This window comes from Anomaloglossus baeobatrachus, chromosome 2 (genome assembly GCF_048569485.1).
Source record: "Anomaloglossus baeobatrachus isolate aAnoBae1 chromosome 2, aAnoBae1.hap1, whole genome shotgun sequence".
NCBI lineage: Eukaryota > Metazoa > Chordata > Amphibia > Anura > Aromobatidae > Anomaloglossus > Anomaloglossus baeobatrachus.
In genome coordinates, this window is record NC_134354.1 from 229,025,945 (window position 1) to 229,037,994 (window position 12,050).

The 12,050-nt window shown below is 48.9% G+C and overlaps 1 protein-coding gene across 3 annotated transcripts in view; it reads right to left on the reverse strand.

Annotated features, from left to right (window-relative positions):
* Positions 1 to 12,050, reverse strand: part of RBBP5 (RB binding protein 5, histone lysine methyltransferase complex subunit) — a 161,626-nt gene that overhangs the window by 25,817 nt on the left and 123,759 nt on the right. For all 3 annotated transcript variants that reach the window (XM_075335683.1, XM_075335681.1, XM_075335682.1), the window contains 2 exons: positions 10,190 to 10,259; positions 7,582 to 7,811 (listed from right to left, as the gene is read on the reverse strand). In XM_075335683.1, coding sequence (XP_075191798.1) covers positions 7,582 to 7,811; positions 10,190 to 10,259 — 300 coding nt within the window. The remainder of the gene's footprint in view (positions 1 to 7,581; positions 7,812 to 10,189; positions 10,260 to 12,050) is intronic.

Consider the following 12,050-nt stretch of genomic DNA (forward strand, 5'->3'; position numbering starts at 1 on the left):
CTTGCCGGAGCCTCGAAAGGACCGAAACCTCGACTGCCACTTCCTCTGTTGAGGTTTGCTTGATCTGGGCTGGGGTAAGGAGGAGTCTTTACCCTTGGATTGTTTAATGATTTCAGCCAATTGTTCACCAAACAGTCTATCTACAGATAGTGGCAAGCTGGTTAAACATTTTTTGGAAGCAGAATCCGCTTTCCATTCCTTTAACCACAAGGCTCTGCGCAAAACCACAGAGTTGGCAGACGCCATTGAGGTACGGCTTGTAGAGTCCAGGACAGCGTTGATAGCGTAAGTAGCAAACGCAGACATTTGCGAGGTTAGGGACGCTACTCGTGGCACTGCTGGACGTATGATAGAGTCCACCTGTGCCAGACCAGCTGAAATAGCTTGGAGTGCCCACACGGCCGCGAATGCTGGAGCAAACGACGCGCCGATAGCTTCATAGACAGACTTTAACCAAAGGTCCATCTGTCTGTCATTGGCATCTTTAAGTGAAGCCCCATCCTCCACTGCAACTATGGATCTAGCCGCAAGCCTGGAGATTGGGGGGTCCACCTTTGGACACTGGGTCCAGCGTTTGACCACGTCAGGGGGAAAGGGATAACGTGTATCCTTAAGACGTTTGGAGAAACGCTTGTCTGGGTAAGCATGGTGTTTCTGGACTGATTCCCTGAAGTCAGCGTGGTCCAGAAAAGTACTCAGTTTACGCTTGGGATACCTGAAATGGAACTTCTCCTGCTGTGCAGCTGCCTCCTCTGCAGAAGGGGCAGGGGGAGAAATTTCCAATAGACTATTGATGGCCGCTATAAGGTCATTTACCATGGCGTCACCATCAGGAGTATCCAGATTGAGAGCGGTTTCAGGATTAGACTCCTGATCACCCTCCTCTGTCTCATCATGTAGAGACTCTTCTCGCTGAGACCCTGATCCGCGTGATGACGTGGAGGGTCTCTCCCAGCGAGCACGCTTAGGCTGCCTGGGACTGTCATCTGAATCAGAGCCGTCAGGCTGAGATGCCTGGGACCCCCTTGAATCACGGATTAACTCCAACTGAGGGGGACCGGGGAACGTTGCCGCAGCAGTGTCCATGGTCTGAGTAACTGGCCTGGCCTGCAAGGTCTCTAGTATCTTTGTCATAGTGACAGACATCTTGTCAGCAAAAACTGCAAACTCTGTCCCCGTCACCGGGACAGGGTTCACCGGCGACTCTGCCTGGGCCACTACCACCATAGACTCCGGCTGACGAAGTGGCACAGGGACCGAACATTGCACACAATGGGGGTCATTGTAACCTGCCGGTAGATCAGCCCCACAAGCGGCACAAGCAGCGCTTACAGCCTGTGTCTTGGCACCCTTGCGTTTTGCGGATGACATGTTGTCGTCTCCTCAGAGCAAGATAGGGTATACAGCCAAGAAGCGACCTTACAGTGCAATATATATATACATATATATATGGTATAGAGAAAAAAGGTACACCAAAATAACACTGTGGCACTAGTGGGGCCAGCACTAAAGTGCTGCTTACCGCCCGCTTAACGCGGGTGTGTGGTCGCCAGAAATCCCTTGTCTGGGTCTCCCAGAGCCTGTGTCCGTTCTCCAGCCAGACTGCATGTAGGAATGGCTGCCGGCGTCCTATGGAGAGGGGCGGGCCCTGGGCGTGTGCAGACAAAGAGCGGGAAACCTGCGTCCCCCTGTGCTCAGTGAGAGGGCTGGAGCATGTAAATAAGACTCCAGCCCTCGGCGCTGATTAATCGTACAGCGTCTCTCCCTTGCCCTGATTGACAGGGTGGGGGCGGGAACGAAGCGGAGCTAGGCCGCAGAAGCCGGGGACTAAATTTATAAGCGACGCCGTCGTAAAAGCACGGTCGGCGCTAAGTCCCCGGCGCACTACAAGTCGCAGCCGCGCCGCCGCTCCAGGGGCGGCCGGCGCGGCAGTCCCCAAAACATAAAGTCACTCAGAAAAACTGTAGTGACTGTAACCCCAGCGCGCAGCGCTACTGTCCCCGGCGCACTAGCACACCCAGCAAGTCTGGAATGTGCGCGGCCTGTTTGGGACACAGAGTACCTGAATGTCGCAGGGCCTTGTCCCTGAACGGTACCCAGCTCCGTATCCAGCAGGTTCCATGGGTCTGTGGATGGAGCCCGGCCTCAGGGCTTGGGGGCCGGTAAGATCCCACTTCCTCAGAGCCCCTCAGGGGGATGGGGAAGGAAAACAGCATGTGGGCTCCAGCCTCCGTACCCACAATGGGTACCTCAACCTTAACAAACACCGCCGACATAAAGTGGGGTGAGAAGGGAGCATGCTGGGGGCCCTAGTATGGGCCCTCTTTTCTTCCATCCGACATAGTCAGCAGCTGCTGCTGACTAAACAGTGGAGCTATGCGTGGATGTCTGACCTCCTTCGCACAAAGCAGAAAACTGGTGAGCCTGTGATCCCACTGGGGGTGTATAGCCAGAAGGGGAGGGGCCTTACACTTTTTAGTGTAATGCTTTGTGTGGCCTCCGGAGGCAGTACTATACACCCAATCGTCTGGGTCTCCCAATGGAGCGCCGAAGAAAACCACTTTCTGCGAAAGTCGTGAGAGGGAAATATCTCTCATTGGCTCGAATGGTGGTTTCTGAAGAACCATCAGAACCCTGTTTAGATCCCAGGGTTCTAACGGCCGCTTGTAAGGTGGAACGATGTGACAAACCCCCTGCAGGAACGTGCGTACCTGTGGAAGTCTGGCTAGTCGCTTCTGGAAAAAAAACAGAGGGCGCTGAGACTTGTCCCTTAAGGGAGCCGAGCGACAAACCCTTTTCCAGTCCAGATTGAAGGAAGGACAGAAAAGTAGGTAATGCAAATGGCCAGGGAGAAAAACCCTGAACAGAGCACCATGACAGAAAAAATTTTTCACGTCCTGTGAAAGATCTTGGCGGACGTTGGTTTCCTAGCCTGTCTCGTAGTGGCAATGACGTTTTGAGATAACCCTGAAGACGCTAGGGTCCAGGACTCAATGGCCACACAGTCAGGTTGAGGGCCGCAGAATTCAGATGGAAAAACGGCCCTCGAGATAGCAAGTCTGTTCGGTCTGGTAGTGGCCACGGTTGGCCGACCGTGAGATGCCACAGATCCGGGTACCACGACCTCCTTGGCCAGTCTGGAGCGACGAGGATGGCGCGGCGGCAGTCGATCCTGATCTTGCGTAACACTCTGGGCAACAGTGCCAGCGGAGGAAACACATAAGGGAGCTGAAACTGCGACCAATCCTGAACTAAGGCGTCTGCCGCCAGAGCTCTGGGATCTTGAGACCGTGCCATGAACATTGGTATCTTGTTGTTGTACCGGGACGCCATGAGGTCGACGTCCGGCACCCCCCAGCAGCAACAGATCTCCTGAAACACGTCCGGGTGAAGGGACCATTCCCCTGCGTCCATGCCCTGGCAACGGAGATAATCTGCTTCCCAGTTTTCCACTCCTGGGATGTGAACTGCGGATATGGTGGATGCCGTGGCTTCCACCCACATCAAAATCCGCCGGACTTCCTGGAAGGCTTGCCGACTGCGTGTGCCGCCTTGGTGGTTGATGTATGCCACCGCTGTGGAATTGTCCGACTGAATTCGGATCTGCTTGCCCTCCAGCCACTGCTGGAACGCTTTCTGGGCAAGATACACTGCCCGTATTTCCAGAACATTGATCTGAAGCGAGGACTCTTGCTGGGTCCACGTACCCTGAGCCCTGTGGTGGAGAAAAACCGCTCCCCACCCTGACAGACTCGCGTCCGTCGTGACTACTTCCCAGGATGGGGGAAGGAAGGATTTCCGCTTCGATAATGAAGTGGGAAGAAGCCACCACCGAAGGGAAGCTTTGGTCGCCTGAGAGAGGGAGACGGTCCTGTCGAGGGACGTCGTCTTCCTGTCCCATTTGCGTAAGATGTCCCATTGAAGGGGACGCAGGTGAAACTGCGCGAAAGGGACTGCCTCCATTGCTGCCACCATCTTCCCCAGGAAGTGCATGAGGCGCCTCAAGGGGTGTGACTGGCCTTGAAGGAGAGATTGCACCGCTGTCTGTAGTGAACGCTGCTTGACCAGCGGAAGCTTCACTATCGCTGAGAGGGTATGAAACTCCATGCCAAGATATGTCAGCGAGTGGGCCGGTGTCAGATTTGACTTTGGAAAATTGATGATCCACCCGAAACCCTGGAGAGTCTCCAGAGAAGCGTCGAGGCTGCGTTGGCATGCCTCTTGAGAGGGTGCCTTGATCAGCATCCAAGTACGGGATCACCGAGTGACCCTGCGAGTGTAGGAGCGCTACTACAGTAGCCATAACCTTGGTAAAAACCCGTGGGGCTGTTGCCAGGCTGAACGGCAGTGCCACGAATTGCAGGTGTTCGTTTCCTATGGCGATGCGCAAGAAGCGCTGGTGCTCTGGAGCAATCGGTAAGTGGAGATAAGCATCTTTGATATCGATCGATGCAAGGAAATCTCCTTGGGACATTGAGGCGATGACGGAGCGGAGGGATTCCATCCTGAACCGTCTGGTGTTTACATGTTTGTTGAGCAGTTTCAGGTCCAGGACCGGGCGGAAAGACCCGTCCTCCTTTGGGACCACAAACAAGTTGGAGTAAAAACCGTGGCTCAGTTACTGAAGAGGAACCGGGATCACCACTCCTTCTGCCTTCAGAGTGCGCAGCGCCTGCAGAAGAGCCTCGGCTCGCTAGGGAGGCGGGGATGACCTGAAGAATCGAGTCGGGGGACGAGAGGTGAACTCTATCTCGTAACCGTGAGACAGAAGGTCTCTCACCCAGCGGTCTTTTATTTGTGGCAGCCAGGTGTCGCAAAAGCGGGAGAGCCTGCCACCGACCGAGGATGCTACTAGAGGAGGTCGAAAGTCATGAGCAAGCCGCTTTGTTAGCGGTGCCTCCGGTGGCCTTTTAAGGACGTGACTTAGACCGCCATGCATCAGAGTTCCTTTCTTCTTTCTGAGACCTTTTGGACGAGGAGAATTGGGACCTGCCCGCGCCCTTAAAGGTCCGAAACCTCGACTGCCCTCTCCTCTGTTGGGGTATGTTCTGTTTGGGCTGGGGTAAGGATGTATCCTTTCCCTTGGATTGTTTGATGATTTCATCCAGACGCTCGCCAACAGCCTGTCGCCAGAAATTGGCAAACTGGTTAAGCGCTTTTTTGGAAGCAGAATCTGCCTTCCATTCCCGTAGCCACAAGGCCCTGCGGAGTACCACCGAATTGGCGGCCGCGACCGCCGTACGGCTCGCAGAGTCCAGGACAGCAATAATAGCGTAAGACGCAATTGCCGAGGTCTGGGTGGTAATGGATGCCACTTGTGGCGCGGCCGTGCATGTGGCTGCTTCAATTTGCGCTTGACCTGCTGAGATAGCTTGTAGCGCCCATACGGCTGCGAATGCTGGGGCAAAAGAAGCTCCGATAGCTTCATAGACGGATTTCAACTAGAGCTCCATCTGCCTGTCAGTGGCATCTTTGAGCGAGGCCCCCTCTTCCACTGCAAGTATGGATCTAGCCGCCAGTCTGGAGATTGGAGGATCCACTATGGGACACTGAGTCCAACCTTTAACCACGTCAGGGGAAAAAAGGATAACGTGTATCCTTAAGGCGCTTAGAAAAAACGCTTATCTGGACAAGCATGATGATTCTGGACTGCCTCTCTGAAATCAGAGTGGTCTAGAAACATACTCGCTGTATGAGAAGCTGACTCCTCCGCCGGAGGAGCTGAGGGAGAAATATCCAGCATTTGATCGATGGACGCAATAAGAACGTTCACTATGGCGTCCCCGTCTGGAGTATTAAGATTGAGAGCGCCCTCAGGATCAGAATCCTGATCAGCTGTCTCCGCATCATCAACCAGAGATTCCCCCCGCTGAGACCCTGAACAATATGATGTCGAGGGAAATTGTAAGCGAGCCCACTTAGTCGGTCTGGGGCTGGGGTCCAAGTCAGAACCCTCAGCCTGGGATGTATGAGATACCCCGGGAGGACATTGTTGGTCCAACTGAGGGGGGCCAGGGAACAATGATTCAACAGAGTCCCTTTGCTGAGATACCGGCCTGGACTGCAAGGCTTCTAGTATCTTAGCCATAGTCTCAGAGAGTTTTGCAAACTCCGTCCCCGTCACTAGGACAGTGTCAACAGGTGGCTCCCCCTGGGCCCCTCTTAGCAGGGGCCCTGGCTGAAGAAGTGTCACAGGGGCCGAACAATGCACACAATGAGGGTCATGGAACCTGCCGGCAGCTGGGTCGTACAAGCGACGCAGGCAGCATAATAAGCCTGTGCTTTGGCACCCCTGCCTTTTGTGGGCGCCCTGAGTAACACAATAGGGTATATAGCCAGAATGAACTGTGCTCATACAGTGTAAAATATATACTATAAACAAAGAATGTATCAATACACTACAGCACCATGGGGCTAGCACCACAGGTGCTGCTTACCATCCGCCTAAAGCGGTTATGAGGCCACCAGAGACCGTGTCTGGGTCTCCCAGGGTTTGTCCCTCTCTGCAGCGTCGTAGGAGCTGACAGGAAATGGCTGCGGCGTCCTGACGAGAGGAGGGAGCCGTGGTCGTGGCCGAGGTGCTCACACTGTGCACAGTGAGGGGGGTGGAGTATGGAAATCATACTCCAGCCCTCAGTGCTGCTCGTGCCGTGCAGCGTCCCGCCCTTCCCCTTGCCTGTCAGGGCTGAGGGCGGGAGAAAGGGAAACTAGGCCGAAAGCAAGCCGGGGACTCAAGTATAAGCGTGGCCGCCGTAAAAGCGCGGCCGACGCCGAAGTCCCCGGCGAACTACAAGTCCCAGCCGCGCCGCAGTTTCCCATGGCAGCGGCGGTTAGCGCGGTAGCCCCTACATATAAACACACTCAGCGACGTTGAGTGTGTAATGGCACAGTTTAACCCGGTCAGCGCCGCGGTCCCCGGTGCACTAGCACACCCAGCAAAGCTGAGGTGTTGCCGTGCGCGGTCCCCACAGGGATACAGAGTACCTTCACGTAGCAGGGCCATGTCCCTGAACGGTACCCGGCTCCTATCCAGCAGGCTCCACAGGAGTTGTGGATGAAGCACGGTCTCAGTGCCTGGAGACCGATAGGATCCCACTTCACCCAGAGCCCTGAGGGGGATGGGGAAGGAAAGCAGCATGTGGGCTCCAGCCTCTGTACCCGCAATGGATACCTCAACCTTAACAACACCGCCGACAAGAGTGGGGTGAGAAGGGAGCATGCTGGGGGCCCTATATGGGCCCACTTTTCTTCCAACCGACATAGTCAGCAGCTGCTGCTGACTAATTTGTGGAGCTGTGCTGTGCGTGTCTGACCTCCTTCGCACAAAGCAAAAAACTGAGGAGCCCGTGGGAGCACGGGGGGTGTATAGGCAGAAGGGGAGGGGCTTAACACTTTTGAGTGTAATACTTTGTGCGGCCTCCGGAGGCATAGCCTATACACCCAATTGTCTGGGTCTCCCAATAGAGCGACAAAGAAAGAATACATTTTGGTTTACTGTATGGCATCTCTTATCTATGGTCATTCAGTAATAGAGAACAAGCTGAGAAACCATACTGGTTGTGGACAGGACGTGAAACTTACCATCACTGGGCACTCCTTGTAATTCAACCATTGTGGTCTTTGGTTTTTTCTTTGGGGGCTGTCCACCATCTGATGAGGCCTGTCGTTTCTTCTCCGTTCCTGTCCCATCCTCAGAGAGTGGCATTTGGCCTGCATCAGGAGGTGGTCCATAGGGATTTTCCTCAGGATCCTCTACCTCTGGAGCAATGGGAAGGTATAAAAGTGCTTTTGTATCTTCTAATTCTTCATCACTGCAAAAAAAAAAACAAACAGTAGAAAACTATTTATATACAATAAAGAAATGTTACAAAACACACAAGGCACTAAACACAATACGCAAGGCAAGATAAGTGTAAAGGTGTTCTTTAAGAAAACTTTTGGGAATATGCTTCGGTAGTTATAAGAAACAAAAAAAAAAAAAACACCTGACTTATTTACCCTCTAGTCTCCATCTCTGAGATTAGCTGCAGCGCTGGAGACTAACCAGAGACTGAGGCAGCACCAGAGCCGGCACTGGACCTAGCAAGTGTAAGTAATACTCAGACTTATATTTAGATAATTACCAAAACTTTTACCCATAAGTTTCTGAAAGGGAATAGCTTTTTTTTAAGTCCAATGCCAAAACTCAACCACAATAGTTGCCCTTATCCAAAATTGAAAGAGAGTGGCGTTTTAGAACTAATCCACTACCTCAATAAAAGTATTGGGACACCTACACATAAGAGCAGCTGGAACGCCTATAATAAGCCATAAATATGGAGTTGGTCGTCCCTTTGTAGCTACAACAGCTTCCTCTCTGCTTGAAAGGGTTTCTACAATATTTTGGAACGTGTAGGTGGGAATTGCTGCCCATTCGTGCATTTGTGAGCTTAGACACTTGTGTTATATAAGAGGGTCTGGGTCACAATTTCTATTCTCATTCATCTTAAAAGGTGTCTGATGGGATTGAGGTCACAGCTTTGTGTGGACCAGTCAACTTCTTCCACATCAAACTCACCCAACGATTTCTTTATAGACCTTGCTTTGTGCACTGGGGCAATCAGGCTGGAACAGAAAAGGGCCTTCCATAAATTGTCCCCACAAAGTTGTAAGTGTATAGCTGTCCAACTAGGAAAACTGAAAACTATCCGTATAGGATTATCGCTTGTCCACCAAACTTTATATTTGCCACGAAGTGAAGTCAGGCAGGCAACATTCTCCTGCACTCTCCAAACCAAGGTTTGCCCTTTGACTGCCAGATAGAGCAGCTTGATTCAACACACCATAGATCATGTCTCCACTGCTCTAGAGTTCTTTACACTACTCCAACACTTGGCATTGTGCTTGGTGATGTAAGGCCTAATCACAGCTGCCTGGCCATGGAAACGCATGCCAAGAAGCTCCCAGCGCACAGTCTTGTGCAGATATTAATGCTAAAGGAGATTTGGAAATCAGAGTTTTGGCGATTGTCAGCACTATGTGCCTCAGCAGTATAGGACCCCACTGTGACTTTCTGTGGTATGTCACTCTGTGGCGAAGATGTTGTGGTACCTTAATGCTTCTACTTTTCAATAAAATAATTTTGATCGTGGAAATTTAGGAGGGAAGAATTTCCCCTGACTTGTTGCTACTTTAGCTTGAAATCACTGAGCTTTTTAGAATGTCCCTTTCTTGCAAAATTGTCTGTAAAGGCGGCCTGCACAGCGAAGGGCTTGATCTTATACACTGCTGGCAATAGGACTGAATGAAAAATTCAAAAACGTCAATCGAGAGATGTGTGCCAATAGGTTTGTCTTAGAAGGCCACTATGAATTTTACGATATAGTGCAATACTGCTGTACTGCAGTATCATACAAGCAATCAAAAGATCACAGATCTAAAGTGGCCTAAAATATAAAGAAACAATATATATATATATATATATATATATATATATATATATATATATATACACACATATATATATATATATATATATACACATATACATAGAGAGAGAGAGAGAGAGAGAGAGATAGATATAGATATATATGTATGCCATCTTTAAAAAAAAAAAATCTAAATTAATTTAAAAATTCAAAATCGCTTTCCTTTTCCTTCATTAAAATAACAAAAAATGTAAAAAACAATCATGTGGTATCGCAATGTCCATAAAAGTCTGATCTATCACAACATAAAATTAACCATATATATAAAAGATCTAATGGGAAAAAGAATCAAAATGCCAAAAAATACAGTGAGCGGCGATCAAAACATCACATTTACCGACAATGGTATCACCTAAAAACCATCAGCTTGACATAAAAAGAAAAAAAAAAACCCCAGCTCCAGCGATAGAAAAATGAAAACATTCAGTCTCAGAAAGTGGCAACACATGACAAATTTATGTTTTATTAAATAAAAGAAAAAAAATCCAACAAAACGAGTTGGATATTGCCATAAATGTGGAGAATCACACTGCCAGGACATTTTTTTTAGAATGGAATAAATGCTACAAAAAAAACCAAACAAACAACACAAGCAACACAAACAATACAAACAATACAAACAATACAAACAATACAAACAATACAAACAATACAAACAATACAAACAATACAAACAATACAAACACGCTTATTCACATAAATCCCCACAATCAGTAATGTACCTGCTGCAGAAAGCAGCAATACGATCCACACTGGTCACATCCACTTCTTCATCTTCTGCTGCATCCCCTCCTGGATATTAGGAAACAGATATTATCACAACCTGGTATCATGCGACCCTCTATTTTGTGTATATCTTTACCGTGGCGCTGCAGCAAACCTACCAGTGCCATTTACCACACATATCAGGACCAATTCTTCTTTAACCCTTTAAGGTAAAGCTATTTTGGGCCTTAAAGAGCACCTGACAGCAGGACTTAGCACTGTAAAGTAAAGTCATGGCCATAATGTTGCTGTGATGCTAACTAAACGGATACCTGCAGTGAAGGAATCGGATCTGTCGTTGTTGAATAATCTTCCTCTAAACTTTTTAGGATGACGTCTTCTGTGCATCGTGGTTGGACTTGGCGGGAGGGGTAGGGTCGTCTTCTGCTTCTCACCCCCCTTTGCCTGCCTCCTCTGTTTCTTTTACAGATTATTCAGTGACCTGCCTCCTTTTTGAAATTCTGTGCCACCATCATTGCGTTGGACGGGGTGTGTGCAGTGCGATTCTATGGGTGGTCTGCAGGTTTTCAACAAAATGGAGCCAGAGGCAGCGCATGCGCAGATAGAGATTTTGGCTTAATGAAGAAGTCATTGAGCTGAAATCTTGCTCTGCGCATGTGCCGCCTACAGGCTCTATTTTATTGAAGACCTGCACACAGGGTGATGCACCGAGATGCCCAGAAGACGTCATTAGATGGAAACTTTAGAGGAAGATTATTCAACAACTACAAATGGGATTCCTTCACTGCAGGTATCCGTTTAATCAGCATCTCAGCACCATTATGGCCATTGCTTTACTTTATAGGGAGGGCTAAATCCTGCTGACAGGTTCTCTTTAAAGACACAACACATTTTTAAATTTTATTCAACCTTAGAATTTAGTTTCTTACAAAGGAAATACCAATTCTATATACCTTTCTTATAATGCTTAGCATTTTTTGTACATAATTTTATAAAATGGCAAAATGAGGTTTATTTTTTCCCAAGTTTTTCAGTTTAGTTCACTATAGGACTGGAACATGTAATTTCTTCATTACAGATGTTAGCCAGTTCAGAAGTGCCTTTAGTTCCATAAAGATGCGGTACATTCTGGTATCCTCCATTTTGTTACAGGTAAAATATATCGTTGTACCGTGTTAGCCAGGTTTTCATTACTGATAACATAGTGTTATATTTCTGTACTGCATATACAACATGTAAAAGTGCATTATTATGCCTGTCAGTAATACTGACAAATATCATATTCGCAAAGTGAGGTGGCAGAACTTGGAGACATTGCTAGTCCCACCCTGGATGCCTTATGGCAACTAGATATCACATTCCAGGGAAAACCCATTCCATTACCATTCCTATAGAAGACACAGTTGTTATTGAATAGGACATTTCAGTGGGATCCCAGCCCCCTTCGATCTTGAGCATTACAGTTGTTTGTTTTTTTTTCTTTTCATCACTATCGTATAGTCGTCTGTAGCCGTATGATGGGGTATTTTTATCTGGAATAGTTGTATTTTTTTTTTTTAAAAGACGGGGATCAAAGTAATCTTTGATCCTGGGTATGGTGGAAAGGGCCATGCTGTTGATTACTGCCAGTTCCTGACGCTACTGGCATGGGCTCAGTTCCTGTGCCATCTAGAAGACATACGATGACATCCCTTGTGGGACAGAATTGTATATCCATTAAACCAAAGCGGTTCATTACAGCCCCTCAAACATTTTCAGGGAGCTATGAACACTACAAGTGATTAAGACTGAGAGATTGGCTCCATTTTAGCTGGTTCCTCTTCCATTTGACATGGGTATTTGTACTTGTTTGAATTT